General features: G+C 41.5%; 3 protein-coding genes across 3 annotated transcripts; all 3 read left to right on the top strand.

The window, feature by feature from the left end:
- Positions 1–1,640: 1,640 nt before the first annotated feature.
- LOC119719627 (serine/threonine-protein kinase Sgk1-B-like) lies at positions 1,641–9,006 on the top strand. Its single transcript, XM_038189128.1, has 9 exons — positions 1,641–1,645; positions 2,780–2,874; positions 3,335–3,520; positions 4,084–4,196; positions 5,321–5,551; positions 5,931–6,065; positions 6,225–6,489; positions 7,510–7,608; positions 8,757–9,006. The coding sequence occupies exons 1-9, from the start codon at positions 1,641–1,643 to the stop codon at positions 8,891–8,893; spliced, it is 1,266 nt and encodes a 421-aa protein (XP_038045056.1). The 3' UTR covers positions 8,894–9,006.
- A 1,249-nt stretch (positions 9,007–10,255) lies between these two features.
- LOC119719580 lies at positions 10,256–14,426 on the top strand. Its single transcript, XM_038189056.1, has 5 exons — positions 10,256–10,600; positions 11,363–11,582; positions 12,584–12,858; positions 13,327–13,382; positions 13,509–14,426. Exons 1-5 carry the CDS (start codon positions 10,378–10,380, stop codon positions 13,749–13,751), a joined length of 1,017 nt encoding a protein of 338 aa, XP_038044984.1. The 5' UTR covers positions 10,256–10,377; the 3' UTR covers positions 13,752–14,426.
- A 1,107-nt stretch (positions 14,427–15,533) lies between these two features.
- On the top strand, positions 15,534–26,321 carry LOC119719553 (BRCA1-associated RING domain protein 1-like). Its single transcript, XM_038189024.1, has 9 exons — positions 15,534–15,720; positions 16,612–16,668; positions 17,151–18,729; positions 19,029–19,109; positions 19,532–19,704; positions 20,483–20,643; positions 21,618–21,806; positions 23,337–23,458; positions 25,153–26,321. Exons 1-9 carry the CDS (start codon positions 15,647–15,649, stop codon positions 25,489–25,491), a joined length of 2,775 nt encoding a protein of 924 aa, XP_038044952.1. The 5' UTR covers positions 15,534–15,646; the 3' UTR covers positions 25,492–26,321.
- Positions 26,322–26,574: the final 253 nt, after the last annotated feature.

Below are 26,574 nucleotides of genomic sequence, written 5' to 3'. Positions count from 1 at the left end.
ATATTTGTATTCATTGCAGTCATACATTTAAAAAAAAAAAATTATATATTAAGGGCAGAACGCAAACCGGCATATGTTCTTGTGTGTCTCAAAATCATAAACACATACATGTAATATCTATCCATGTTTTTGGATAACCGTTTACATGTACTGGTACAAAATCATTTTTACAACCCATGAATATGTACTTTCTAACAACTCCATGTACATGTAAGAATGCAATGTAGTACATGTGCACACGTACATGACATACATGTACAGGTATGGCATTGTCAACACATGTACATGTTAAGAAACAAAGTTAGCGTACATGTTCAGTATCTTGAAAAGTCTTTGGACCAAAGTACACAGATCAGTAGTGATATATATTAGGGTTGTACATGTATACAAAACAACAGGTGTATTAGGGTTGTACATGTATACAAAACAACAGGTGTATTAGGATTGTACATGTATACAAAACAACAGGTGTATTAGGATTGTACATGAATACAAAACAACAGGTGTGTTAGGGTTGTACATGTACAATGTATACAAAACAACAGGTGTGTTAGGGTTGTACATGTATACAACAGGTGTATTAGGGTTGTACATGTATACAAAACAACAGGTGTATTAGGGTTGTACATGTATACAAAACAACAGGTGTGTTAGGGTTGTACATGTACAATGTATACAAAACAACAGGTGTGTTAGGGTTGTACATGTATACAAAACAACAGGTGTATTAGGGTTGTACATGTATACAAAACAACAGGTGTGTTAGGGTTGTACATGTACAATGTATACAAAACAACAGGTGTGTTAGGGTTGTACATGTATACAAAACAACAGGTGTATTAGGGTTGTACATGTATACAAAACAACAGGTGTATTAGGGTTGTACATGTATACAAAACAACAGGTGTATTAGGGTTGTACATGTATACAAAACAACAGGTGTGTTAGGGTTGTACATGTATACAAAACAACAGGTGTATTAGGGTTGTACATGTATACAAAACAACAGGTGTGTTAGGGTTGTACATGTACAATGTATACAAAACAACAGGTGTGTTAGGGTTGTACATGTATACAAAACAACAGGTGTATTAGGGTTGTACATGTATACAAAACAACAGGTGTATTAGGGTTGTACATGTATACAACAGGTGTATTAGGGTTGTACATGTATACAAAACAACAGGTGTATTAGGGTTGTACATGTATTTATTTGTGTATAACATACATGTTTGTGTGTTCATCTGCCTGATACACTGGGATTGCAACCCGATACGCAGAAAAAAATTGCTGATCACATTTCAGCACCCGATATGCACTTATATAATTATTATACCAGAGTTGTAACAAGTCACTGATTTTTGTGACTTCAGTCGAGTTGAGTCACTTTAAAGAAGTGACTCGAGTCGAGTCGAGTCATTTTAAAGAAGTAACTAGAGTCGAGTAATTAGGTCAAGAAGGTCGAGTTGAGTCGAGTCAAATATATAGCTTGTGAGTCAATTCGAGTCACGAATATTTGAACACTATACCAAAACTTACAAAAGGAGGGCATAAATTTAGCTGGCGTTCGATCCAAGAGCATTATAAGAAAATATGTTTAAAGTCTGGTTCCTGGATAGTATTTTGTGCGTTCGAGAACAATGAGGTGGGAGTCTGTGACACGTTTTATGTATGTACATGACAAGCAGCTACTGTACTGTATTTTCAAAGTGACGTGAACATAAATTTTGCACAGTAAGTCATTGCAAATACTTTTCCCAAACTTTTGCTTTTATTTTTTGGGACTCGAGTCTTATTAGGCTTCGCTCAAGTCGAGTTAAGTCTTCTGATAAGGACTCGAGTCGAGTCTTCTGATAAGGACTCGAGTCGAGTCTCCTGATGAGGGACTCGAGTTGAGTCTTCTCATGAGGGACTCGAGTCTCCATTATTCTTAATTTCTCCATTATTTTTAAGAATCATCCACCTAAAAACATTTTTTATTAAAGTAAGGCAACTTTTGATCACTTTTGATGAAAAAAAGCCTCCTGTCTGCTGAAAAATTTCCAGACGCAAATCTAAAACTTTCATTCTCATGGCTTTAGAGGTAAATTTCACAAGTCGATCAGCCTTACATTGAAGCCGTGTATATTGATAAAAAATGAAGTCAATCCCCCTCTTTTATTTCTTTAACCGTAACTCCCTAGGCCTTTTTGCTAGGATGTAGCCTCAATCCTGCAAAATCCTCCAATTGTCCTCATGGATAAACAGCATATAGCCTCAATCCTGCAAATTCCTCCATTATTTCTTGAATATGGTCCGTGGAGGGGTGACCACTGCTTGAATCCTGCAAAATCCTGCGGCAGTGACTGTCAATATATGTTGATGCTTGGCCAGTGACATCCTGGAGCAGTACGGAGGATTTCAAGCATAATCCAGACCTATATTTATGCATGGCTGAGCAAAAACCAACACAAGGTCCGGCCCAAGACCTTGACAAAGTGCATCCTACGAAATCAGTAACACACTTTTGCCATGTAACCTCAATCCTCCAAATTCCTTCATTTTGTCAAAGAGGATTTTGAAGGATTCAGGGCGGTTAGGGTTAAACCCTATGCCATGTAGCCAGGGGTACACCCAAAGTCGCAGTGCTAGCAACATTTTGCTAGCAAATGGGGAGCGCTCAGAGAAGATACAGCTTTTTATTGCAAATAATCAAATAAGCCTTAAAGGGACAGTGACTAGCTTCGTTTGGTATTTGTTCATGCGTTGCTGGATTTCTTGTTTTTTTAATGCTCTGCAGTTCCAAGAAGCCGCCTCAGTGCCAACAATCCGATGGCTCCCAGTTGAAGGAAGATGCATTTAGTCAGTCCACAGTTACGAAAACAGCCACAGAGTGTGAGTTGATTAACCCTAACTCCCTAGCATGATTTACTAGGAACCATACCCATCCTGACAAATTCCAACACCATATGGGAAACTGCACACACATATTTCTGACTTTGATTCTGAAGGTGTGCCAACCCATTGTAAAAGACCGTCAGTTTTAGGGGTACTGTACCCATCCTGACAGATTCCAACAAAACCTGCTGTAGGGCTTTGATGGGTTGAGTTTTGGTTAATATGAAAACAATAAAGAAACCCTTTTTTATTATGTTGAATCCCTCTCCCCCTCCCCCCCCCCCCCAAAAAAAAATTACAGCTTTGTGTTAAGTGTTAAAAAATGCCTGCGAAAACTTTCCCAGACTCTGGTTTATGTGACCACGTTGCAAAGAAAACTGTACAAAAAAGTGTTTCATTGCTTTCAAGGCTGAGGCAAATATCTCTAAAATTCCCTTTTTTTTTCTTTTACCAACAGCTTGTTCATCTGCAATGCACCAGCAACCTTTCCCAGAAAATGACTTCCATAATGGTAAAGCACATGACGATTGGAAAACAATGCTTCGTGAATCACGTGAAAAAGAAGTTAAAGCGAAGGTGCATCTGAAGAAAGATAAACGGAGCTATCCACAGCTTGGACAGCAAAAGGAATCTTCTAACACAGGTATTAACCATTGGTTACTTTACAACTTTTTAAAAATTATTTACGAGTATTTCTGGGCACATGCCCACCAATATAATGCTGAAGCTGCTACATTGTTATTTCAGAAAACTGCAGATGTGTACTGCAGACTCTGTCAAGGCTGTAAATCGCTTCTACAAAGTGGGGGGGGGGGGGGGCATACCTTGATCAGAAGTAATGCGAGTGTGAAGTGCGAAGCCCTTACGGCGTGGGGTTCGGGGCCCACCTAAGGGCCCCCGAAAACTGTGGACTCTAGATGCTCTGTGGTGAGATCTGAGGCAATTTCAGACCACTTCAACCACATTTTTTGAGCAAAACATCATCACTTATAACATCATTTTCGAGTTTAGAGTCACTGAATCAGCTATTCTGAGTTATAGAATCAAATATTGGCTACAATTTTTATTCGGGGACAAGCGATATGATATCCCCCCCCCCCCCCCACTTTAAAAAGTGGGGGGGGGGGGGGATACGCCCATGAACTCTGTCCACAATTGACAAAACTTTGTGTTACCACTGAAAAATTGAAATCACTTGCTTTACAGAAGCTGTTCCAAAGAATGCATCCATCAGAGTTGAGACTGCCGCCGACCAAGGAAATGGAGACGATCATGAAAAGGCGGGCCAGGCAAAACCGAACGATGACGGAAAGAGCCAGGTTAGTTGCTTGAAACCTCAATTTCTGGGTCGTTCTTTAAATTTAGGGTCCAAAGCCCGCTGGCTAGGATGCAACCTCAACGCTAACAAATCCTCCAATTGCCACCAAGAAAACATTGGATTCAGCTTCAATCCTCCAAAATCATCCGTTATTTCTTGAATTTAGTCTGTGGAGGGCGACCACTGCCTCAATCCTCCCAAATCCTCTGCCAATTACTGCTATGGTTTGAGGCAGTGCGAATGGCGTTTAGAAGCAGTGCGGATGAAATACGAGAAAAACACAGGGCTGATCTATGCATGGCTGAACATAACCAATGCAGGATATGGCCTACTGGCTTGACGTAATGCATCCTCCACAAAAAAAGCAGTACATCTTTGCCATTCATCGTCAATCCTCTAAATTCATCCAAAACCAGCAGGAGGATTTTGGAGGATTGAGAAGGGTTAAGGCTAACGATGACTCCATGTTTGTATTTGTTGGGTAGGTGGTTTGCTATTCATAATCAGGCTTGGAGGATGACTGCATTAGGGAGTGCATCGGAATTAGAAAATAATAGATGTAAGGCCAAAAAAAAAACCTATTCGGTCTCTGGTCAGACCAAAGTTCCGGAATTGACGCGGCGATGCGGCTTTTTTTTTTTTTTTTTTTGGCTTTTTTTTTTTTTCTTCAAGCTTGGATTGTACAGACAAGGTGGGGTACTATTTTGCTTTTTTGGTGTCCTTATGTACTTTGGTGTCCTCTATAATTTGCCTTGGTGCTTTCGATCATTTGCCTTGGTGCAATTTCCCATTCCTTGGTGCTCTTTGGTAAAACAAATTGAGGAGGTGCGGAAATAGAGGGCGCTGTTGGAGCTACCGCGGAACATTTTGGAAAATAAAAAGATCGACACGCAAGATTAAAATCGACGCGCGCTGACCAGAGACCGACTTATTTTTTTTTTTTGGCCTAACAGGGACAGGAAGAACAGTAGACTCCAATGTATTTAGGTTTTGTTCAGAATAATCGACTTGACATATTTTTCTCCAAAGGTTTGATCACAGTTTGTGTTCCTTTAGTGGGGAACTCCGTTAAGTGATTCTGTAATGAGGGTTGAAGCATTTTATTATTTTTCCCCACCCTGACAGACCTCGACCTGGCGAAACCAGCAGGCTGTCCAGGGAATGTGCCAAGACGATGGCTTCCAGGTACACCGCAACTTCGATGTGAGCATGCCTGGTAGAGGTGCTTTGACCACCCAAGGGGTTTATCACGGTGGCCCCCTTGACGTGATTGACTTGGCGGATCTTATTGAACAGCTGAAGAATCGCAATCCTGCCGAGCTCCGTGGATACCACCAGGGCGTGCTGCTTGATGCGGTAAGAGACGAAAGGCATCTGTCGTGTCACAACAAGTATTCCTGCTAAGATGCCAACCCTCCCGATTTCGCCGGGAGGCTCTTGGAAAATCAACTAAACTCCCGACCTTACGGGCATATAAGATATCCTCCCGGATTTGCAATATTAATGCGCCTTTTTTTTTATCGGCATTTTTGCAGCGGCGTAACAATTATAATGTTGCTTTCCGCGCACGCGCTGGCGCTATGCATAACAGCATGCACACAGTTACCGTACCAGGCCCGCCTGTAGCACTCGGACACGGCTAGCTGAATTCAGTCCTCATTTTGATAGAGTGTGAGCCTCAGTTAGGCATTGCACCTGTTCATGGTCTGTCTGTTCGTTTTCTTGTCATTTGCAGGATTTGAAACCAAGTAATGGTCAGTACATACAGGGGAAGCAGTACATCTTTGTTCGCCAATTGGGGGAAGGCGCTTTTGGTGTCGCCGACTTGTTGAAGGATAAAACCTCTTGCAAATACTTTGTCGGAAAACGAGTGAGTAAATTACACCTCCATCTGCATCTTTTCATCTTTTCATCATTAGTTGTAGAATTCAAAAATTCTTTCATTTGCATATCGATATAATGAACATCTTTAATCACTCACTAAAGACAAATCATCCATAAAAAGTTAGTTTGATATTTTTTTTTCTAGGTCCCTTTTTGGAACTTTGCGCCATCCGAGCCCAAACTTTCGAGTCGGCTAGACCATCCATTTATCGTGCGCTTCCTGGGCCTGTTGTGCACGGACAACAAGGTGATGCTCCTCTCTGATTACCAGCTGGGTAGCGAGACCCTTCTGGAGATAATTCACCAATTGGTCCTGGGGCCAGTGCGGGCACTGAGGATCCTGCAGCGGCTGCTAGTTGTTGTTTTTTGGCTTCATAGCACCCATCAAATCGTCCACATGGACATCAAGGGTAACTTCTTTTTTTTTGTCTGTGGAATTGTGTTTGAAAAATGTATGCGTACATGTATGTTCAGTGCAGAAAGGCTTGCCATTGGTGTTTATAAATCTTGCAGAAATTCTGCAGTGGATCATGGGAGAAGTTGCTGCTTTACTTGCACGGGTGTTGCTTGAAGGGTGAGGTGGGAGGGGGCAAGTTACATGCCCCTAGGGCCCCCATAAACCATTCATGTTGGCAAAATCGCTCTGTCGTAAACATTGTGTCCATCCGTAAATGTCCCAATATAACGATCATGGGTGAAGTTGCTGCTTTACTTGCACGGGTGTTGCTTGAAGGGTGAGGTGGGAGGGGGCAAGTTACATGCCCCTAGGGCCCCCATAAACCATTCATGTTGGCAAAATCGCTCTGTCAGAAACATTGTGTCCGTCCGTAAATGTCCCAGGATAACGAGTTCCACATTTTAAATCTCACCCGCTTGCGCAAAACTGACAAGATTTCAAAGGAGAGTTGGGGGAGACCTAAACTGGTTCCTGGTCCATCCACTACGTATTTTGAATGATCCAAAGTTAAATTTGAAGGTATTCGCGCGCCGACAACGCCTGACGCTCACGTGAAGACGCTGTGGCTAATGGCTTTGGCACCTTCAGGAAGTCATGCCTACTTCGCGCGTGAACTAGAAAAGTACAGTACGCCAACGCTGTGTGTCCTGTCCACAGTGTTCTCAAGTGGGTAAAAACGCACCCTCTTTTGTTGGCGCACAGATCCCATTGTCGAAAGTGTCTTAAATTGAACGTCCACTTTGAACAACGCCCCCTATCAGAAGATGGTGTCCAGCACCCCCCCCCTCCTCCATTTTTGTCATTTTGCGGAGCCCGCACTCCTGTTTATGCAATCCATTTAATTTTTTATTCTTTAGCCCATTATACAGTAATCCTGATCCTTTTCATAGACCAGACCAATAGCGCCCTCTACCGTGCATGCAAAGAATGGAATAGCATTCCTAACTGCTCGCTTAATTTTCTCGTTCTGCAGCTGACAACATCCTGATCCTTCCTGGAGACCGGGTTCAGCTGATAGACTTTGGCCTGTCCAGGAGACTGTCTGCACCCAATGGGGCCTCGGAAACCGCCGGTAAGAGAGTTTCTGTACTTTGATTTCAAAATAACTTAACCCCTTAAGGACGGGGCGTAATGGGGACATTCCTCCACACATAGAGCAAGTGGCCCGCATGACTGCACAGCCTTTGTGTGGTAGCGGGACTGCACAAAAGCAGCAGCTGTGGAACTACCCACTAGCCATGTGCCACGGCATACCACAGCTGGCAACTGCATTCCAGTGAGGATTAGCGGACGCGGCCATTACCGCTTCCCGTACGCGAGGGGTTAATAGCATATAAGATATCTATGGGAATAGATATCTTCTCTCTCTGTAACTTTTTTTCTCCATACTTTCCTTTGTAGGCCACACTTGAGTGGCCCTCTGGCCTTGTCATGGGCGATTGCCTTTAAAAAATATATATAAGAATAAAAATTTGGAGGGTTAATCGTCCGTACTCGCAGCTGAGAAGCTGAATTGTGAAGGACGCAGCTACGACGTGGTTAAGCCAAGGGCATGTCAAGGCGCCTTAGGCAGCTGCCATTCGACCCATGTCTGACCACGGAGCACAGCCGGATCAAAAGCGTTCACTTTTTGTAGAGTATGAAAAACTGTTGAACCCGAATAAAAACCCTTGTGGCACAGGAGAGAATCAAACAACTCTACTCACATATGACCCAAGCTGGGAATCAAACCCCGCTCGTAGCAGTGAGAAGCAAAAACCTGCTACATATCCTCCAGTTTAATGGTTAATTTTGTGTCTACGACTGTGAACTGACCTCGTCTCCTCGGCATTGAGCAGTGCATTCCCACTACCTTCTCTCTCGCACTGGATCATTAGGATGTCCAAAGCACTTGAATGTTATAATTGGGTACGAAATAGTCTGGTGCCTGTCCAGGGTACAGATTCAATATCCAGAGTACAGATGCCCCGATGACACACCTTGTTAACTTTTTAACATACCCTATCATGGCTTGACGCTCCTCCTTTGTCAAAGCAATAAGGGCGTGGCCGACCTTCGATGGGGGGGGGGGGGGGGGGGTTCATGGAGCCCGACTTGCATGTTGTGCATTGAAGGGCAGACTGCTGCACATGCACAAACAGTGTTTGACATGCATGGATTGATAACAGGGGCGTAGGAATCATCTTTCATCGTGATTTGTTTTGCTTCAAATGATTTCAGAAAGTCAACTGTATGGTATGGACGTTCAGAGCTTGGGCTGCACCTTGGTACACATGATCACTGGACTTCCATGCTGCAGCCATCCAGTGGATTTTGACGAAATCAATGTGAGTCTCAAGGGCAGTAAAATCACTTGAAATTTGCTATCAAGATACCAGCCGAAAAACCTCATGCGATGATCACGGCTCTGCAACTGGTTCTCAACCAGATTTACTGCTGAGTACTTAAATTATCCAAAGAAGGTACTCTGCTTTTAAAGAGGTTGTGGATTGCTCGAAGACATTTCCGTCATTTTTCGGGTATATGTAGCCTAAGGTGTGATGAAATAAAAACGACTATTGTTTCTGTCATAAAATGAGTACAAAAGGTACTTTTGAGAGCTGTTTTTCAAGTCCTGTCATGCCTGTTTCGACCCGAATGTGCAATTTGTGTAAAAGTCGTCGTTGCGGGCAGCAAACAAAACACAGTAAATCGTGACGTAATAAACAGGACTCCCGATGCAGAGTAGCATAAACGAGTCCTGTTTATTACGTCACGATTTACTGTGTTTTGTTTGCTGCCCGCAACGACGACTTTAACCCAAATTGCACGTTCGGGTCGAAACAGTACCTGAAAAAAAGCTCTCAAAAGTACCTTTTGTACTCATTTCATGACAGAAACAATAGTCGTTTTTATTTCATCACACCTTAGGCTACATATACCCAAAAAATTACGGAAATATCTTCGAGCATTCCACAACCTCTTTAAGCAGACAAACTGTACTTAATGACAGGGGGAAAAAACAAGAGAAGGTGTGTTCTCCAACACAAATGCCCCGTCACTGTATATCTGATCCCATGATATGGCACCACCCTTTTGAACTATCAGGCTCACTGTTTTGTTCAGGTAATGGAGCACCGAAGTGTGACGTCATTTAGAACCAGAAAGTGTAGTGCAAACGAATGGAGTACGCGCGCGTGCTGGTTCACGGGCTGAATCACGCGCTAATGTCTTTCACACACATGTTGTACGCGTGACGTATTCACTTCTGTACCACATACTGTACTGATGCCTGGGACCGACAGGGGACACCAAGACCAACCCACATACCAAGTTTGAGGTTGTTATGTCAAGTTCTCAAGTTATGGTGGGAAAACTAATTGCTTGCACGCACGCACACGCACGCACCCACTCTCAAATTTGTATCCTTGTGGAGACATTCCTTTGTTCTCGTGTAGTAAAGTGTTCAATTTTGAAAGTGAAGTTTCAAAATGCTCTTATTTTAACCAGAATTAGTTTCCTTGGCTGAAATTTGGACTTAATATCCCTTTTCTAAAACTCTTCCATTTGCGACAGATCAACCCACCTTGGAAATTCCTAGTTTTTGAGTAAAACCCATATATCTATTTCGTGAAAACCTTGTGGAGACCTATTCATCTATAGAAATTGCCCTGTGGAGACCTTTACAATGTTTTGTTCCCTATTGTGTGTGTGTGTCTCCACAAGGATACAAATTTGTAGTCACAGAGCCTAACACACATATTTTGTGAAATAAAATGTATTTTGAAATTTACCGTATTCCAAAAGATGCCCTTTTCTTTTCAAATGAAAACCAATGGTTTTATAGGAAAGGCTGAATTTCATGATTTTTTTCTGTTCTGACATAAAACTATTTACAACTGGGCAATGTCGTATGAAATATTTTTCGGCCCAATCACCAGCGTTTCTAACTCAACAAACTTTTTCTTATGTCTGTCAAATTGAGAAGACTGTGCTCTTATCCCACAACGTGCATCCCGACGTGCGTCACCTCGTTGTTCAGATGGTCAGTGGAGAGCTGACAGCAGCCCAAGCCTTAAAAATCGGTGAGTAACTTTCACCTGTTTACTCTTTCTACACATCCTGGTGTCAAAGAGAGAAAAAAAGATGCCGTTCCTATGAAACGAGGCCATTTGTCAAACCCTGGCTTCCTCTGAGCTTAGGCTACAACACTGGTACCAAATGAACAGGCTCCAAAGTGTGGCTTTGTATTGCAAATTTCCGTTGCTCCTGTCTGCCTGTACCAGAAAAAGAATGGAGCCAGTGTCTCCTAGAGATCAGGATCATGAAGCTCTAGCCTGAAGGCAACCTTGATGACAAAACCAACATTTGAGAAATGGCTGAGTTCATAAATACCCATATATAATGTTTTGCATGGCTGGCCATACTCGGTATGGCCAGCCTCGCCGAACAAACCTCATGCCAGACAATTTCAAACAAGTAAACAACGGTACTTATTTACATTCTTGAAATGTGGGATCCAACAAAATTAGTCACTGAATTAACTTAGGCTACATTCAAACAGTTCACGTCGGATGTCGTGTATATACGCAAAGGTTTAGCGGCATTCAGAATAGATGATGGATGAACATGCAACGAGCGAGACCGAAAATATCGGTCAGTGACCCACTCGCAGCAAGCGAGGCCAGAAATATCAGGGTGTGCTACCCGCAGATGACGGCCTGAACCCATCGGGTCCTACCCGGTCAATGTCAAAATAATCCCGGCGCAAACTGGTTAAGGACAATCCTATTACGATGTTAGCATGAAAGTTAAAAAAAGTTTCTTAAAAAAAATTTTTTCAACAGTGAATGAGCTCTGCAGGACCCTTGCCACTGAGCGTGGTAAACCTGAGCCAGGGCTGATGGACGTGCAGCATGCCTTCCCGCTCACCCCCCGTGGTCCCAAGAACGACTCCTATCGGTTCCCTCAACAAGACTGTCCCCCGGCCAACCGACCAGCTCATGAAGTGTCGCTCTCCACTCTGTGCATAACCACCGATGCTGACACCAGACGAGATGAACAAATGTAAGTTGGTCAATAAAATCCCCACACAAGTATTCCCACAGGAGCGGCAATGAGAGAGATAGGGAAGAGTGGGGTAAAAAGGCACACAACTTCTCAGGCCAATTTTAGCCCAATGATACTATGTATAGTCAAATCTAGATGGCACTACGCCGTGTTCGAGATATTAAGTGGGTACTGTTTTACCCCACTCTCCCAGTGGCGGGGCTAGGGGGGCTGTAGCCCCCTCCCCCCACCCCCAATTTTGTCTAGCCTCCCCCCCCCCCCAATTTTGTCTAGCCTCCCCCCCAAAAAAAAAATTCCGTAAAAAAAAAAAGCACTAGCAATATGTAAGAATGTGACGTACATGCGAACTGTCTCCCCCTAAATAAATGGTAGTGAGAAGGGTGCATTTGAACACTCTTAGTTAATATAGTGTGCCTGATTGTAGGACTTTCGGAGGCCTAAGTGTCCGAAGAAAATAACTGGTCTACATTTGAGCATGCCTCCCTGAAAAAAGATTCTGGATCCACCCTGCTAACCCCCCAAAAATATTGGCTCTAGAACCGTGCCTGCACTAAATTGAATGTTGTTTGAAATGCATTCTTGTAGCTTCATGTTTTATGTTTGTCTTGCTTATTTAAGGGCTTTTGGGGCATTTTTAACTTGTTGTGCCAATACAAACTGTTCATTTTTGATCATGAGCAAAACCTTGATGTCATTTAAGGTAGAGGCTGCAGTGTGACAACTGCCAACTGAATCAAATGTTGCCAGAAGTTTTTTTTTTTTGCCACAGTCAACTTTCTGTTTTTGGTGCGTCATTGGTGTTTCATTTCATGACAGTCGGTAATTAAGCAAACATTTCGTAGAGCAAGCTTTATGGTGCACAATTTTGTATGCCAAAATCTATCAGCTGTGCGCTGGTACTCATCTGAACTTGTTCCAAATTGGGTGGTTTTTCGCCAATTTGAACCAAACCAGAAACAAAACTCTTTGTTTGCATCTTGTGATTTTTTTTTTAACAGTGAGATGGAAGTCGAGGAGGAGGAGGACATGTATGGACCCCCCAAGGACCCCGACAGTCCCAAGATTTTCAACGAGGGAGCTTTCCAACGTCGGTCGTCAGACGTCCGCAGTGGCACATCGTCGGTCAGTCCCCACAACGTGGCTCGGCAATCAAGTCGGAATGCTGCTAACTTTGATCTGCAGCTCAACAGCCGCCCGAGCGATGCATGGCAGAACAGCTGGACAGCCTCCAACTTGATGCCTGACAAATCTAGCAACCCCTTGGACTTAAGTGGTAGGTTCCAGCCTCATGAATATGCATGTTTTATCTGAATAATAATTAGCCTTTTTAAAATGAGATCGACTGGTGTGCAGAACAGCTATGGAGGCCCTCAGCTCCATATAGGACAAACCTGTAGAACATAACACAAAACCCTTCGATTAAGTGATAGGTACCAATGGCATGAATATTCATAATTCATTGGTCCCTGTGCAGATATCATGGTTCATAGTGAAAATTTGTTGCAAGAATCCCAGCCAATGAGATTAGCTCCATGTCCTTAAGCAAGCTACATTACAGCAATTGCAGACTGGGTGTCGGTGTTTTTATACACCAAATGGCAGCGTTTGACCTGAATACATGAATAACCAGAAATACCATATTCAGGGATGCACTTGCCCTTAAATCTTGGGTTCCTTTGTCATGTGCGATGACTTATCAACACACTGTTAGTTTAACATCTTTGTTCTAATCTATGTACAGTTGAATCTCAATCGATGGAAGAATGGAACTTCACAAGCACAGAGCATGCTAGGATGGTTAGTATTTTCATCTTGGACCACTTTTTTTTTACACACTGTATAACTTCATTAAATATATTCACAAATAATTGCCACTTCGAAGATATCCCAAGTACTTAATGAATACGTATGAATGTATTTCAGTTGGGAGCTGGACAAAAACCGTCTCCAAAGGGCCCTCCTGAGGATGAACCCGACATTGGGGGCACTGTTGGATTTGCGACCGGCACCTCCGGGTATGTTTCCAACTTGACAGGGCACTCGGCCGATGATCAACACTCTGCCTCCCTGAAGAATGCCGGCCAGAGCACCAGCAGAGCACCAGAAGTTATACTACCCTGTGACACTTACAACAAACACAACGATTTTACTTTGAAGCAGTTCTAGTGTTATATGAATGAATATTTGCGGTTAAAGCCAAACATGGGTTTTCCGTTCAATGAAAAGAGCATTCTGCGTGCCCTATACTGTTAATTAGTTCTCTCTTACCTCTCTTATTGTAACATTATTTGGGCCAACACTTACAAGTCAAATGTTGACAAATTGATTAAACTTACAGAAAAGGGCAATTCGTATTCTATGTAAGGTGCATTTTAATGAACACACCACTCCTTTATTTAGGAAACACACGCTTTTGTCTTGCCAATATTAATGTCTTTCAACAAGATGCTTTTATGTATAAATTTGTATAAAACAACCAACTTCCTGAATTGTTACACAACTTTTTTTCAGTTTAGATCCATACATGATTATAATACTAGGTCTTCATCCAAATTACATATACCTCAAGTCAGAACAACCCTTTCTCAACATACCATTTCTTTCTCTGGACCAAAAAACTGGAACTGTCTTTCACCGTCTTTAACTAATTGCCCTTCAAGGAATATTTCAAATATAAACTAAAAACATTCCTACTTAATTTTCAGAATACCTGATTCATTATTAAGTTGGCTTAGCCGCTATTGATATGTTGTTTATTGTCGTGTCTACTTTGTTTAACCGTTAAATATTTAACAATATACACATGGGCGTCACGAGGGGGGGGGGGCAAGGGGGGGGGGCACTTGCACCTCCCGGGAAAAGGACCAAAAAAAAGAAGAAAAAAAGAAAAAAGAAAAAGAGGCACGAAGACAAAGTGGTGTAAATTTAATGGGTTGGGGGGGGGGGGCAAAATGTCCCTGCCCCCCTCTAAAACTGATAAATCGAGAATGTGTTGAGAAATACAAGCATTTTTTGGCAAAACAAAATTTTTGCCCCCCTCTAGAAAAAATCCTGGCGACGCCCATGAATATACACCCTGTACAACAACAAAAAAATCAATGGGAATAAATTGGAGAGAAGTTGGCATAGTTTTACTTCTGTTGCTGTTTTTTTTTTTTTCCTTGTCCTTTTTTGGCCTCACAATATTTTCCAAAAATTATTACTTCCAAAAATAATGCTTCAGGCAAGGTTTTTTAAAGAAGTTAAAACTTTTAGCCATAGTAAAGTGAATTATTGAGGAAGAATTCCCCATTTTGGACTGATTATCCACCTCGTTTTCTTAGTCCAGAAATTAGCATATATACTGGTATCTAGCTTATTGGCATGTACAAATTTATAATTAATTTTACAATGCGTTAACCTAAGGTTTTATAGTCCAAAAGAAATTTCTTGAGCCAGTAGTTGGCTGAGTAGGAGCTATGAGCCCACGACTCGAGCCCAGAAGATTCCTGGGTTCAGGTCCTGGGTCCGTCCTGAAGAACTTTTTAGACTTTTAAAAAAATATATACTAAGTTTTCTTGGTCTTGTATGACCACAAGTTTTGGTTGAATTAAACAAATTATATATTTAACAATTGGGTAAAGCATATAACACAATTTGGGGTAGTTAGCAGTTTTCACCCTTGCTTGGGTAAAATTAACCCAGGCAATTTTTCAGTGTATATCTGGAGAACTACAAATGAGCCATGAAACTATGTTCAAAACAAAGGGTCAAGTCATACAAAAAATAATGCAGAAAAGCCCTATGTCTGTTCCTCGAACAGACATATATAGATCCAGGTTGGAGAAAATATTAATTGTCTTATTGTATTTCTGCGAAAAAAAGGGTTTTTTTCGGCGGGGGGGGGGGGGGGGCCGCGGCGGCGGCGGGCCGTACATTCGGAAGAGCGCCCTCTGTTGATCTTGACAAGAAAAATATAACTCTGGCGCGTATTTTCATTCTCGGATCTTTCATCGTTTCTGAAAAACTGAAGTAATTTCAAAGGTTTATTTTCAAAACGTTCTGGTTTGCTTTGTCGAAATATGGAAGCTTGTGATTGGCAGTGTACAAAAGAAGCTATCGGGAAGCTGGAGAAAGCGTTAGGATGTGGAGTTTGGTAAGAATAGTTCGGGAATGTTTGGAGAGTTTGTGTTGTGTAATTCTCGGATCTTCATGTTCATGATGTTCATGCAGTTTGTTGTGTGTATAAAGTCAGCTATGCTGGCCTCCGATCGATTGATCGAACATGTCGAAGTGCATTTGTTAACCCTAAAATAAAGGGCCGGGCGCCTTTTCTGCAATAGGCCTACCCTTGCAAATTTTTTTCGCGACCGAAGCTGTCCTGGGTTTTTTTAGCCTAGTCTAGAGTCTTGTGCATCTTTTGATACCAACAAAAATATAGATTTCAATCACGGGTTGCCGCACAGTGAAACATTTTCCGGTCTGATCTATGCCCAGTATGCGCCTTCAAAACTTAATTTCCCCGTACACGTGTAGGCCTACACAAAGCATAATTGCCATTGGTGCATATGAATAATTAATGCTTTACCCATAATTTCAAAACCCTTGACCTTTCCATATAGCCTAGTCATGAAATTTCTTAGGTAGCCCATGGGTAGCCTATGCCACCTACTATGCGTGTAGGCCTACTGAGTTTCATAATTTTTTGTCACTCGATGGCCGAGATCTGAGGGGTGGGCCATGTTTGTAAGGCTAAATATCCACTATCTTTTGGCAAGTAAACTGAGCTGAAAAACTTGCTACAATTTTTGCATACCATTTCTGCATTTAATTGTCAATCTTAATATCTACGACTGCCTGTGCCACAAAGTTACATGCCCCAAAATAATGAAGACTGAAATTTGGGATACTTGGCCAAAACAAATTCAAGAAAAGCCTAACATGCCAAATAAATTTACAACTCAGCTCACAACTCTGCAACTGCAATATGGCTGTGTTAAATGAGACTATCAAGTGTTTAAATAATCAATTCTCTTTTTATTTGCAGTAAGAAACTCCTTCAAGAACCGTGCATGTTAGGGTCCTGTGATCACCTATTTTGCAGGTAAGACCATCAATACGATCGCACCAGGTGAAATGACTTTGCAATTAATGTCTTGTGTTTTCAGGACAAATTAAAGGTTCTTTTTGATTAATCTTATGGTATTTGGATTTGTACCATTGTGTATCATTTTTATCATTTTGTCAACTATATTAATCCATAAAGAATATAGTATCCAGACGCCACTTCAGCAGTTATGTTCAAAGGCTATGGAGAGTCAAGAAAATTTGTGAAGTATTTCCTAACAAAATCGGAAATATTTCTCAGTCCCAGATTCATGTCTTTTCAACACTTTTGCAATGACTGACCCTTATTGAGATGATATATTATGAAGAAAAAAGTGGCGTCCAGTTGCAACATTCTTTCCATTTATCCAACAAAATAAGAATGTTTGAAATTCCTCTCCTAAAACTTCCCCACTGTTTATGTCTTTTCCTTTTAATGATACTTTTTTTTTTTACAATTGTTCTTTACGCCTTGTTTAGATCTTGTGTGGATGTCTATCTGGGGGAGAAATGCCCCATCTGCTGTGCCACAGCCTGGGTGAAAGACCTCCAACTTAAGCGTGAGTTAGACAGCGTCGTTGGTCTCTACAAGAAGCTTTGTTCCATCATCGACCAAGATGGCAAAAGCAGTGGTGGGGACAAAGAGGTTACCATGGTAACTGAACAAATTGAGGTGCGCGACACAACCAATAGCGATCAAGTAGTCATGGTGACGGAAGGAGTGGACAGAAAAGCTCTACAGACAAAAAATGTCTCCCCAAGATTTGAAAAATCCAATATGCAGGAGAAACAGAAATTTTTATCCAAGGGCATTGGCCAGAAGCAGAAGAAAAAACAAACAAAGGCAGACAAACAAAATGGCGGACGTTCGGTCGTCCAGGAAAACGAAAGGAATAAAGCGCCAGCCATCGCCTCTTCAAGTAGCGAGAATGAAATCATCAATCCGATGTCCGTGTACGACTTTGTGGCCTCCCCGCAGCGCCCAAAACCGGCCGCCAAGAAACGGGCCAGGAAACCCAACCCAAAGACGGCAAAGAGACAGCGCGTTGCCGCGGCCAACCGCAAATGGCTACGTGGAAATTTCGACGCAAAAGCCAGCGAGGAATCGGAGAGCGGGTTCGACTCGGAGAGATCGTTGCGTCACGTCTCGTTCTCAATCGACGCGGATCAGAGCGGGACTTTGCTTTGCGACTCCAGTAGCGTAGAAGCCATGGAAATCTCCTCTCAAGAAGAATGCCTCGTTGAGACGGTCCAAACGCCAAGCGGTACCCAGGAAAGTGGTTACAGCACGGCAACCAATCTGGACGCCTCAAACCACAAAGATCTCCCTGCAAGCAACAAAGTAGACACTCCTCTGACAAAGCCCAACAGAGCTTTTGAAAGTCAAGACGTCCAACAAAAATTAACACCTGACAACAACAAGCCAACAAAGTTCTCCTCAAGACTGACAAAGAAAATTACTCAAGCTTCTAATATTCCCATCTCTACTCCCAAAGATATGGAACCCTCTACCACCACAGCACCTAAAAGGAAACTACCCAGATCTAGCAAAGACGGAGTAGAATCAACTGTCCTTTCAAAACAGAGTGAGCCTCAGCCACTGCCGATGAAAAGCACAAGGCGAACGAGAGACAGGTCATCCAAGACAGCTCCCCAGGCGCCAGAAAAAGACACTTCCTCACCCCCTAAGAAAAGACGCGGCAAGACCCAAGAATCGACTCCGTTGGAAAACAATCCGCCACTCGAGGGAGCAGACAACAAGAATGAGGGACGAAACGGCAAACGAAGCTTGAGAAATTCAAATTTGTCGCTCAAAAATGAGCTCCAAACTGTTTCGACCACTCAAACAAGAAGGAAGTCTAGTACCCTGCCACCCTCCGCCAAGACCACCCAGGGCACTACTGACAGACCAAGGAGTGGAAAGAAAGGTGTGGCACCAGACTCATCAGAGAAGCGTCGTAGCTCAGAAACTACGACGAAGACTTCACCGAAAAATGGCGGTGTTGCCGTGAAGAGAAACAAACGAGGGGAGACGCCACTTCACGTCGCTGTCATTAAAGTCAGTAATTAACATATGAAATTTAATTTAAAAAAAAAATCTATTCCACAAAGCATTTTACAGTTTTCAATTTAGATTTACCTTAAACTAAATGACTTTTTTTCTAGGGAAAATAAGCCAGAAATTTCACTTACCTAAATTCACTTGAAATTAGTTCTAAAATGCAGTTTCAAAAAGTGTTCGATGGTCCACTAAGTTTTAAAGAGATGCTCTCCAATGTTGAACCAATTTCTTCCTTTTTAAAGTTCGAATTGGTGAGCAAATTTAAGCTTGACGTCTGCTTTCTTTGTTTTTTTTAGGGTGACATCAACATGGCAAGGCAACTTCTACTGGAAGGCGCAGATCCCAATGTCAAGGACAATGCCGGATGGACCCCATTGGTAAGCCAAAGAAATAATCATGGAAGTCACATGGAAAACTCATGGAAAACTTACCAAAAAAATACGGAAAACTTGAGGACTCCGAACAATGTTTGGAAAATTATTGGAAATCACAATGCGACCAAAGAATTGGAAAACTGTATAGGATTTCATGGTTACAGTCCTTGACAATCAAAGAAAATACCTTAAAAAAGAGTAAAAACTCACAAATACTTTTTGAACATTTTGGCCAAAATATGAGCTTTGACACTACTGTACTTTGCATTTTGACAAAACCTTAAACAAAAATCTTTTAATCAAATTTGTGATAGCTGTATAGTGCCATTAAGTAATACCAGTTTTTTTTTTAACCCGAAAGAAACATGGATAATTTTTTTCAAAAATTGAAGAGAAATTCTTTATTTGTATTATTTTTAAAATAGCATGAGGCCTGTAACCACGGTCACGCATCTATCGTCTCCCTCTTGCTGGACCACGGCTCCCTGATCAACACTCCAGGCTTTGAGCACGATTCACCCCTCCATGATGCTGTCATGAACCACCGACTGGACGTTGTCAAACTCCTGCTGGAGAGAGGTGCCGCGCTCGACGTCAGGTATGTAAAAATCTTTATCTGTAATCAGTGCTGCAGTCAAGTCAATCACAAAGCCTTACAAGTTCATCACAAGTCCTCACAAGTACATCACAAGTCCTCACAAGTACATCTCAAGTCCCCACAAGTCAGCACAAATACTTACAAGTCCATCACAAGTACTCAAAAGTCAATCAATTACAAGTTCATTGCAAGTCCTCATCAATTCTTCATTAGTACTCGAAAGTTCACCGACAGTCCTCATAAATCCTTGAAGTCCTCACAAGACCTCACAAGTCCTCACAAATCTTCACAAGTCCTCACAAGTACATCACATATCCTCACAAGTACATCTCAAGTCCTCACAAGTCTTCAGAAGTTTCCAAAAGTCCTCACAAGTCCCTCAGAAATCTTCACAAGTCTCCACAAAATCCTAAAAAGTATGTCGCAAGTCCTCTCATTTCCTCATGAGTCCTCCAAAGTCCTCACAAGTACATCACAAAGTCTCACAAGTCTTCAGAAGTTTCCAAAAGTCCTCACAAGTCCCTCAGAAATCTTCACAAGTCTCCACAAAATCCTAAAAAGTTTGTCGTAAGTCCTCTCATTTCCTCATGAGTCCCCCAAAGTCCTCACAAGTACATCGCAAAGTCTCACAAGTCTTTACAAGTCCTCAAAAGTCCTCACAAAACTTAAAACGTCAATATTTGATCCTTCAGACCAATCGAAAATTTCAGCTCAATTCATTTTCGTATCTCCAATATATATATTTTTGATTGTTTTCTGCTTCAATGTTTTCTTTTAGGAACATGCACGGACTGACCCCAGCAGATTATGCGAAATCAGAACCAATGAAGAAGGCAATGGGGACCAAACCTCTGGTTGCCGTGACGACCAACACCATGGCGACCGTATCCCAGAAGTCAGTGCTTGCAAGAAACCAACCAGTGGTTCTCCTGGGCACAGGTTTGAAAGTTACTTCGTAAATTTTTCAAAAAAGCGATCAAAGTTTAAAGTTGAAACAGGCATTTACAACCATCTAAACACTAGAATTTTTTTTAGCTCAGTTTAATATATGCACGTTGTTCTGAAGGTCGTAGGTTCGAAGCCTGTTGTAGTCAATTTCTTTGCTCAACCATGAACCAATAAAAAATGAACCTAGTCAGATTCCTGGTGTTTTTTTTTTTTTTAGATTTCAATCATTTTCGGAGTTTCTTAAACATGCACTTTTTAAGGTTGCTTCAAAAGGTGAGCACATTTTTAAGTACGACATTTTTGGAGAACAGTCAGTTTATTTATATTGAAAAATATATTCTAATTCATATATATTGATAATTATTTTTAAACATCAAAACTATCTTCCAGCTACAATTGTCATTGACACCTATTTTGCAAATCCTGCCAAACTACATTCCAAAGATTAAAATTAAGTTCGACTTTTGGAACAATTAGGAGCAACTTCATGCAAATGATTGACTTGTTACAGTCATTCAAAATGACTCCGGAGTTCGGTCAATGAAAAATAAGTATGGGCTCCGAGAGCAAACAAGAGAGGGCGCCATTTAACCTCTTTGAAGAGCCTAGTGGATGGAAACGTACACTACAAGCGCGTACTTGTTTGGGCAAATGGTGCGAAGAACGCACGTTATTCTGAAGGTGCGCAAAGCCATAGTGTCCGGCGCGAGAGTGTCAGGCATCGTCAGCAATGCATTCGAATGTCTCTCCCAGTGGTCTCCCCCACCTCTCCCTTTCTTACCGTTGAGGGGGTACTTGTGCATTGACCCAAATAACGTTTGCCCAGTTGAAACCAAACACTAATCTTGTCAACCCGAGTTCCTCAAAATACATTTTGAATCAGCGCAACTTGGGAACGACAGCCTTAAACGGCTGTTAGTTTATTTCATTGTTTGAAATTTTTTTTTATATTTCTTGAATTGTAGGTCTGAAGGACACTGAACGGAAGCAACTTCAAGCCTGCGCCAAGCTTCTCGGAGGCGGGCGTGTCATCAGCGAGTTCGGGCTAGGAGTCACCCATCTTGTCGCCTCCTGTAACCGTGACGACTTGTGCATGCGCACCATGAAGTACCTGAATGCAATACTGTCCGGGGTGTGGGTGGTATCCTTCAACTGTAAGTATTACATTGAACAAAACGTAAAAAAAAACCCACTTTTTTCTAGGCAAATATACAAACTTTTGCCAGACAAGTATCATGTGGATATCCTATACATGATTTAAAGGGAAATTACAACATTTGCAAACATAAAAAAATAAAACTACCAAATCATGTTGAAATACCTTGCTGGACTGTTAGTGAATGACAGTGTAAAGCATCCTGTAAAATCATGGCACCTGGTATACTGTCATTTTCAAGAAAAGTGGTATTTTGGTATCAATTTCCAACGCTGATCGGCCGATCAGTGTTGGAAAAAACTGGCTTTTTTTTCAAATACTGGCCCCAATTGACCATCGCACTTGTTTGCAATCGATTACACACCTATGAACGGGTACGAGCCAGCTAGACTGGCTCCCTGACCTTACAATTCCACAATGTATGTAAACTGCTCTGTTTCTTCTTATATGGAGTCAGGGAACCAGACTACAGGAAAATGATTGTTTTTCTTGGTTTTTATAGCATTTTCGAACCCAAAACCTCAAAAAAGTCAGTGTAACTATATTTGCTATATATTTCCAACCCCCCAATTCCATCCATTTCTGAAAATTACAGCAAAAGCAAATAATGTATATTCCCTTTAAGGCATATGTGATCATTTGCTTTTCATGGATTTTGTTCATTTCCAATAACACCACTCAAAATCCAAAGATGAATGTTCAAAACCTAACCTGTTGAAGTTTCAGCTCAGTGAATGTTACACTTTTTCGAAATGGAAATCCATGTGCAACCTGGTTTAAAACACAACTTTATCTGTAGCAGTCTTTATTTCCAAAAATCTGTCGATTGACTGATCGTTGGAAATCACCTACATGTCTTGATTTCTTCAAAATGACAGCAAGCCAGACGGAATAATTTCACGGGATGTTTTGTACCAGTACGATCTTTAATCAAAGCAAGCTTTTTGATAATAATTTGGTAGACTACTTTTGGGATAAATGCCAATGATCCTATTATGTTCAAAAACCAAATCAACATACGCACCATAACGCCAAAAAAAAAAAGTCTCCGGTTTCTGGTATGCGCGTCGCCGTAGCCATGCGCGTCGGCAAAATGAAAAAGTTTCTTTTTCAATGAAAGATGATGTCTCAAAACCGCCAAACTCACTGGTTTGACTGGAATCCTGCTGCTGCACAATTTTAAGGTGTTTTTAGATTGGGTTATGGTCGAGAATAAGCTTTATGTGGCCTCTCTGGACTCCCATATATTTGCACTAAGTTTAGTCGGGCACCATTTGCAGTCATCAGCCGACATTTGAAGCAAAAAAATCAGGTTAAAAAAAAAAAAAAAGCCGCGTCGCCGCACCACTTTTTGGGCAAGCTCCATACCAGAAACCGGAGACTTTTTTGGGGGGCCTAAAGTTGTGAAATCCTGATTTATTAATCAAGCCTTCGCATAATTTTATTACCCCTGATCAGCTGGCTTATAGTCATTCTTGGCAATATATTATCTCAATTACAACTTACTAACTCTACTTTTTTTTGTCAGGGATAACGGAATGTCTAAAAAAAAAATCACGAGCGGCTGAGACCAAATTTGAAGTCAAGGGAACGACAACACTGCCCTCTAGTGCCGGAGCAGAGAAGGGTCGCAAGAATGCAGAACAGCAGGTACATTGTCTTTGCTATAATGGAACATTGGTAGATCAAGCCATCTTTAAAGGGAACATGCAATAAAATTTTGATTGCATTTTTTTTGCTTAAATCAATAAAGGATGATGTTCTTAACAATATTTTGTGTATGGCGGTGTTTATTTTCTAAGATAAATGGGGGAAAATAATTTGTGAACATGTTTGGTCAAACTACTCCGCCCCACAAAGGGAAGCTTCATTAACATAAAACTTCGCGAGGGGTATGACGCAAGCGAAGGCAGAGACTTGCCGCGCTGTGGGGGCACCGGCATTGCGGCGTGCATCATAATACATGTACATATACATTGCGGCACTGAAAGTTTTTCTGGTGTTTCGTTCGGAATCGAGGAGAAATAACACCCGATTTTCGGCCATGCCGACAAGGTGTGTGGCTGCTGGGTGTAGCAAAACTACCAAGGATGGAGTAAGCCTTCATTTGTTTCCAGTAAATCCGAAATATCGGAGCATTTGGAGAGCCAAAGTGAAGGTAAATACCAGAGCAAAGTGGTCCGGGCCCAGTGAGTTCGCGGCCCTCTGCGCTGCACTTTGAGCCGTCGTGCTTTGATGCTGGTCTGTACAGCAACTTGGGCATGCCCCTAAAAAAACATCGAGTCAGTGTTTGAATCATTAGAACTCTGATTGGAATCGGACGAATCTGTACCATTTTCATCGGATTTGCTAAGGAAAGAAGAGGACGGTCTTCGGAACTTTTACGGTCATGACGGTCGTCGTTGTGTTCATTCGACAACGGTGGCACCGTGGCACGTCCACGTGTACTGTACATATCCCATGTACATGTAGACACATTCGTACGTGTGCATATAATGCCACGTACGGGTACGCGGCGGCTGCACATACACACAGCACAGTAGCTTCGCTAATCCGTCTCGTACCCAGACGTCATTTACGGGCCCTGGATTTCTCTGCCTTTGTTTATGTCATGAACAGCGCCCTCATTTGGAGTTGCCGTGAAAATCAAAAAGGGGGGTTCAATTTTGGACGGCAAATTACCACACTAAACGTACACCAGAACCATTTCTGCTTTTAATTCACATTTAATACACATAAATGAATGTATATATAAAATAAAATACGTTATGAAAATTTTGGACTGCATGTGTCCTTTAAGATCAAGACGTACCATCATTATTTCTGCAGTAAAATCAATTTTTTACTCCCAACAAAATTTCACCATTTGAGAATTTTATTTTAACAAATAAACGGTTTACCCTACAAATAGACTGGTTCCTGGTCTCTACAATATTGATTCTAATTGGAGGCAGACACCAGTCTAACCTACGAGAACTGAATTATGGTTGTGCTGCAATTCGAAAGTTTTAAAGTAATTCTTCTACAGATAAACGTTGGCCAATTCTTTTCTTTCATTGTCTTATTCAAAAATTATTGTACTTTGGTGTAGTTGGACTTTCCAATGAACCGTTCCCGATTTGGCCATAAGCCCCGCCCACTCTTGGCTTGTGTACATTACTCACAGTGCTTGGTCACCTGACCAGCTGGCCACCCGACCAAAAGTCTTCATCTGATTGGTCAATCGACAGTTTTGAGCACTGTTTGATTGACATGTCGGCCGGTCCATTTTTAAAGGCCTTCCCAATCAATTTGAATCATTGAAATTTTTTCTTCTCAAATTTTGATCGATTCTTGCTTTCCAGCTCCCAAGTCTGTTGGACGGCTGCCACTTCTACCTGTACAGCACGTTCAGCCCCCCGACCCCTTCCAAAGACGAAATTATCCAGCTGATCAAAAACGGCGGCGGGAGGATCCTCAACAGGCAACCCAAACCGGACGACGACATTGTCCAGGCCTCGACGACGATACCGTACCACGCGCGAGCGGGGTCCGATCTCGCAGCATGCTCGTACTACATCATCCATGACCACATTGGTAGCAGGGCACCCCCTAGAGTCAGGACGGGGAAATTGTGCACAGCGCCCGTTTCCTGGCTCATGGACTGCATTTCTCAGTTTGAGCTTTTGGACTTGCCCGATTAGTAACTGGGCAAAGCAGCATTTATTTCTGTCGCAAGTCTGTATGGTTTAAAATGAGGTATACCCATGTGTGAAACCTTATGTTATTGTGTCATTTATATTGGCTTTTGTCCTTTTTTCTTTTTGCAAAAACAAACTTAAAGAAAGATTAAATTTCTTTTATAACACAAATAGAATGGTTTTGAGAGTGTGTTGTTGCCAACAACAGTTGTGACTTCTAGGAACAAGACAAATCGATATTCCATGAAAATCCACTGTAGTGTTGCCCATGTTTATTATCATTTTTATAACTTACAACATTTATACAACAGGCAATTGTAAAAATTTTGAAAAGAAAAAGGAAATAGTTATTGAAGAATTTCGAATTCTTAGATTGTTTTAATTACAGCTGTTGTGCATTTATTACAAACGTAATCATCTTAAGATGTTTTGTTTTTGGTATTATAACATTTAGCTTAATAAGTACAATGTCTGTAAGGAATTAACTGATTCCTTTTCTATCTTATTTTAGATTTTAAAAAGCTGGAAAAAAATGTACACTGGGTAAGAATGCAAAGGGAAAATAGTGTAATTATGAAGTACTTTCCAGCAAGCATTTCACTAGAATGATTGCGAACAATTTTTGTAAATAACGCTTGCAGTAATCTTGAATTCTTTCGTGGATTTCAACACAAAATACCTTTGAAGTCAAATACGTTGCGCAAATTCCTTCTCAACTATTTCTAATATTTTACAGAAGAATTTGATATGATGGTACCAGTTTTCTTTGAAATACTGTATTATGTTAAATCAGATTTATAATAAATGCATATGCATAACGATGATTTAAGCAACTTTTTTGGTTTAATTTTTGTTTATTCATCTCGGAAAGAATGCAGTATCCAGATGTTTGTGTACAAACTCTATGGAGAGTCAAGAAAATTTATTTATAAAAAAAAGTATTCCTAACAAAATTGGAAATTTCTCAGTCCAGGATTCATGTCTTTTCAACATTTTTGCAATGACTGACCTTTATTGAGATGATATATGATGAAAAAAATGGCGTCAGGTTGCAACATTCTTTCCTTTCAATCTCTCTCCCCCCCC

The sequence above is a fragment of the Patiria miniata genome, unplaced genomic scaffold (assembly GCF_015706575.1).
Source record: "Patiria miniata isolate m_02_andy unplaced genomic scaffold, ASM1570657v1 HiC_scaffold_8, whole genome shotgun sequence".
NCBI lineage: Eukaryota > Metazoa > Echinodermata > Asteroidea > Valvatida > Asterinidae > Patiria > Patiria miniata.
This window is presented reverse-complemented; position numbering and strand designations above follow the sequence as displayed.

Bases quoted from the DNA above. Each gene is read 5' to 3' on its own strand.
- LOC119719627 (XM_038189128.1), top strand. The intron at 2,875-3,334 runs GTGAGTTGATTA...TTTTACCAACAG, and splicing joins TACGAAAACAGCCACAGAGT to CTTGTTCATCTGCAATGCAC. The intron at 6,066-6,224 runs GTGAGTAAATTA...TTTTTTTTCTAG, and splicing joins AATACTTTGTCGGAAAACGA to GTCCCTTTTTGGAACTTTGC.
- LOC119719580 (XM_038189056.1), top strand. From the start codon at position 10,378: ATGATTTTTTTCTGTTCTGACATAAAACTATTTACAACTGGGCAATGT. The intron at 10,601-11,362 runs GTGAGTAACTTT...TTTTTTCAACAG, and splicing joins AGCCCAAGCCTTAAAAATCG to TGAATGAGCTCTGCAGGACC. The intron at 13,383-13,508 runs GTTAGTATTTTC...AATGTATTTCAG, and splicing joins GCACAGAGCATGCTAGGATG to TTGGGAGCTGGACAAAAACC.
- LOC119719553 (XM_038189024.1), top strand. From the start codon at position 15,647: ATGGAAGCTTGTGATTGGCAGTGTACAAAAGAAGCTATCGGGAAGCTG. The intron at 19,705-20,482 runs GTATGTAAAAAT...GTTTTCTTTTAG, and splicing joins GGTGCCGCGCTCGACGTCAG to GAACATGCACGGACTGACCC. The intron at 20,644-21,617 runs GTTTGAAAGTTA...CTTGAATTGTAG, and splicing joins AGTGGTTCTCCTGGGCACAG to GTCTGAAGGACACTGAACGG.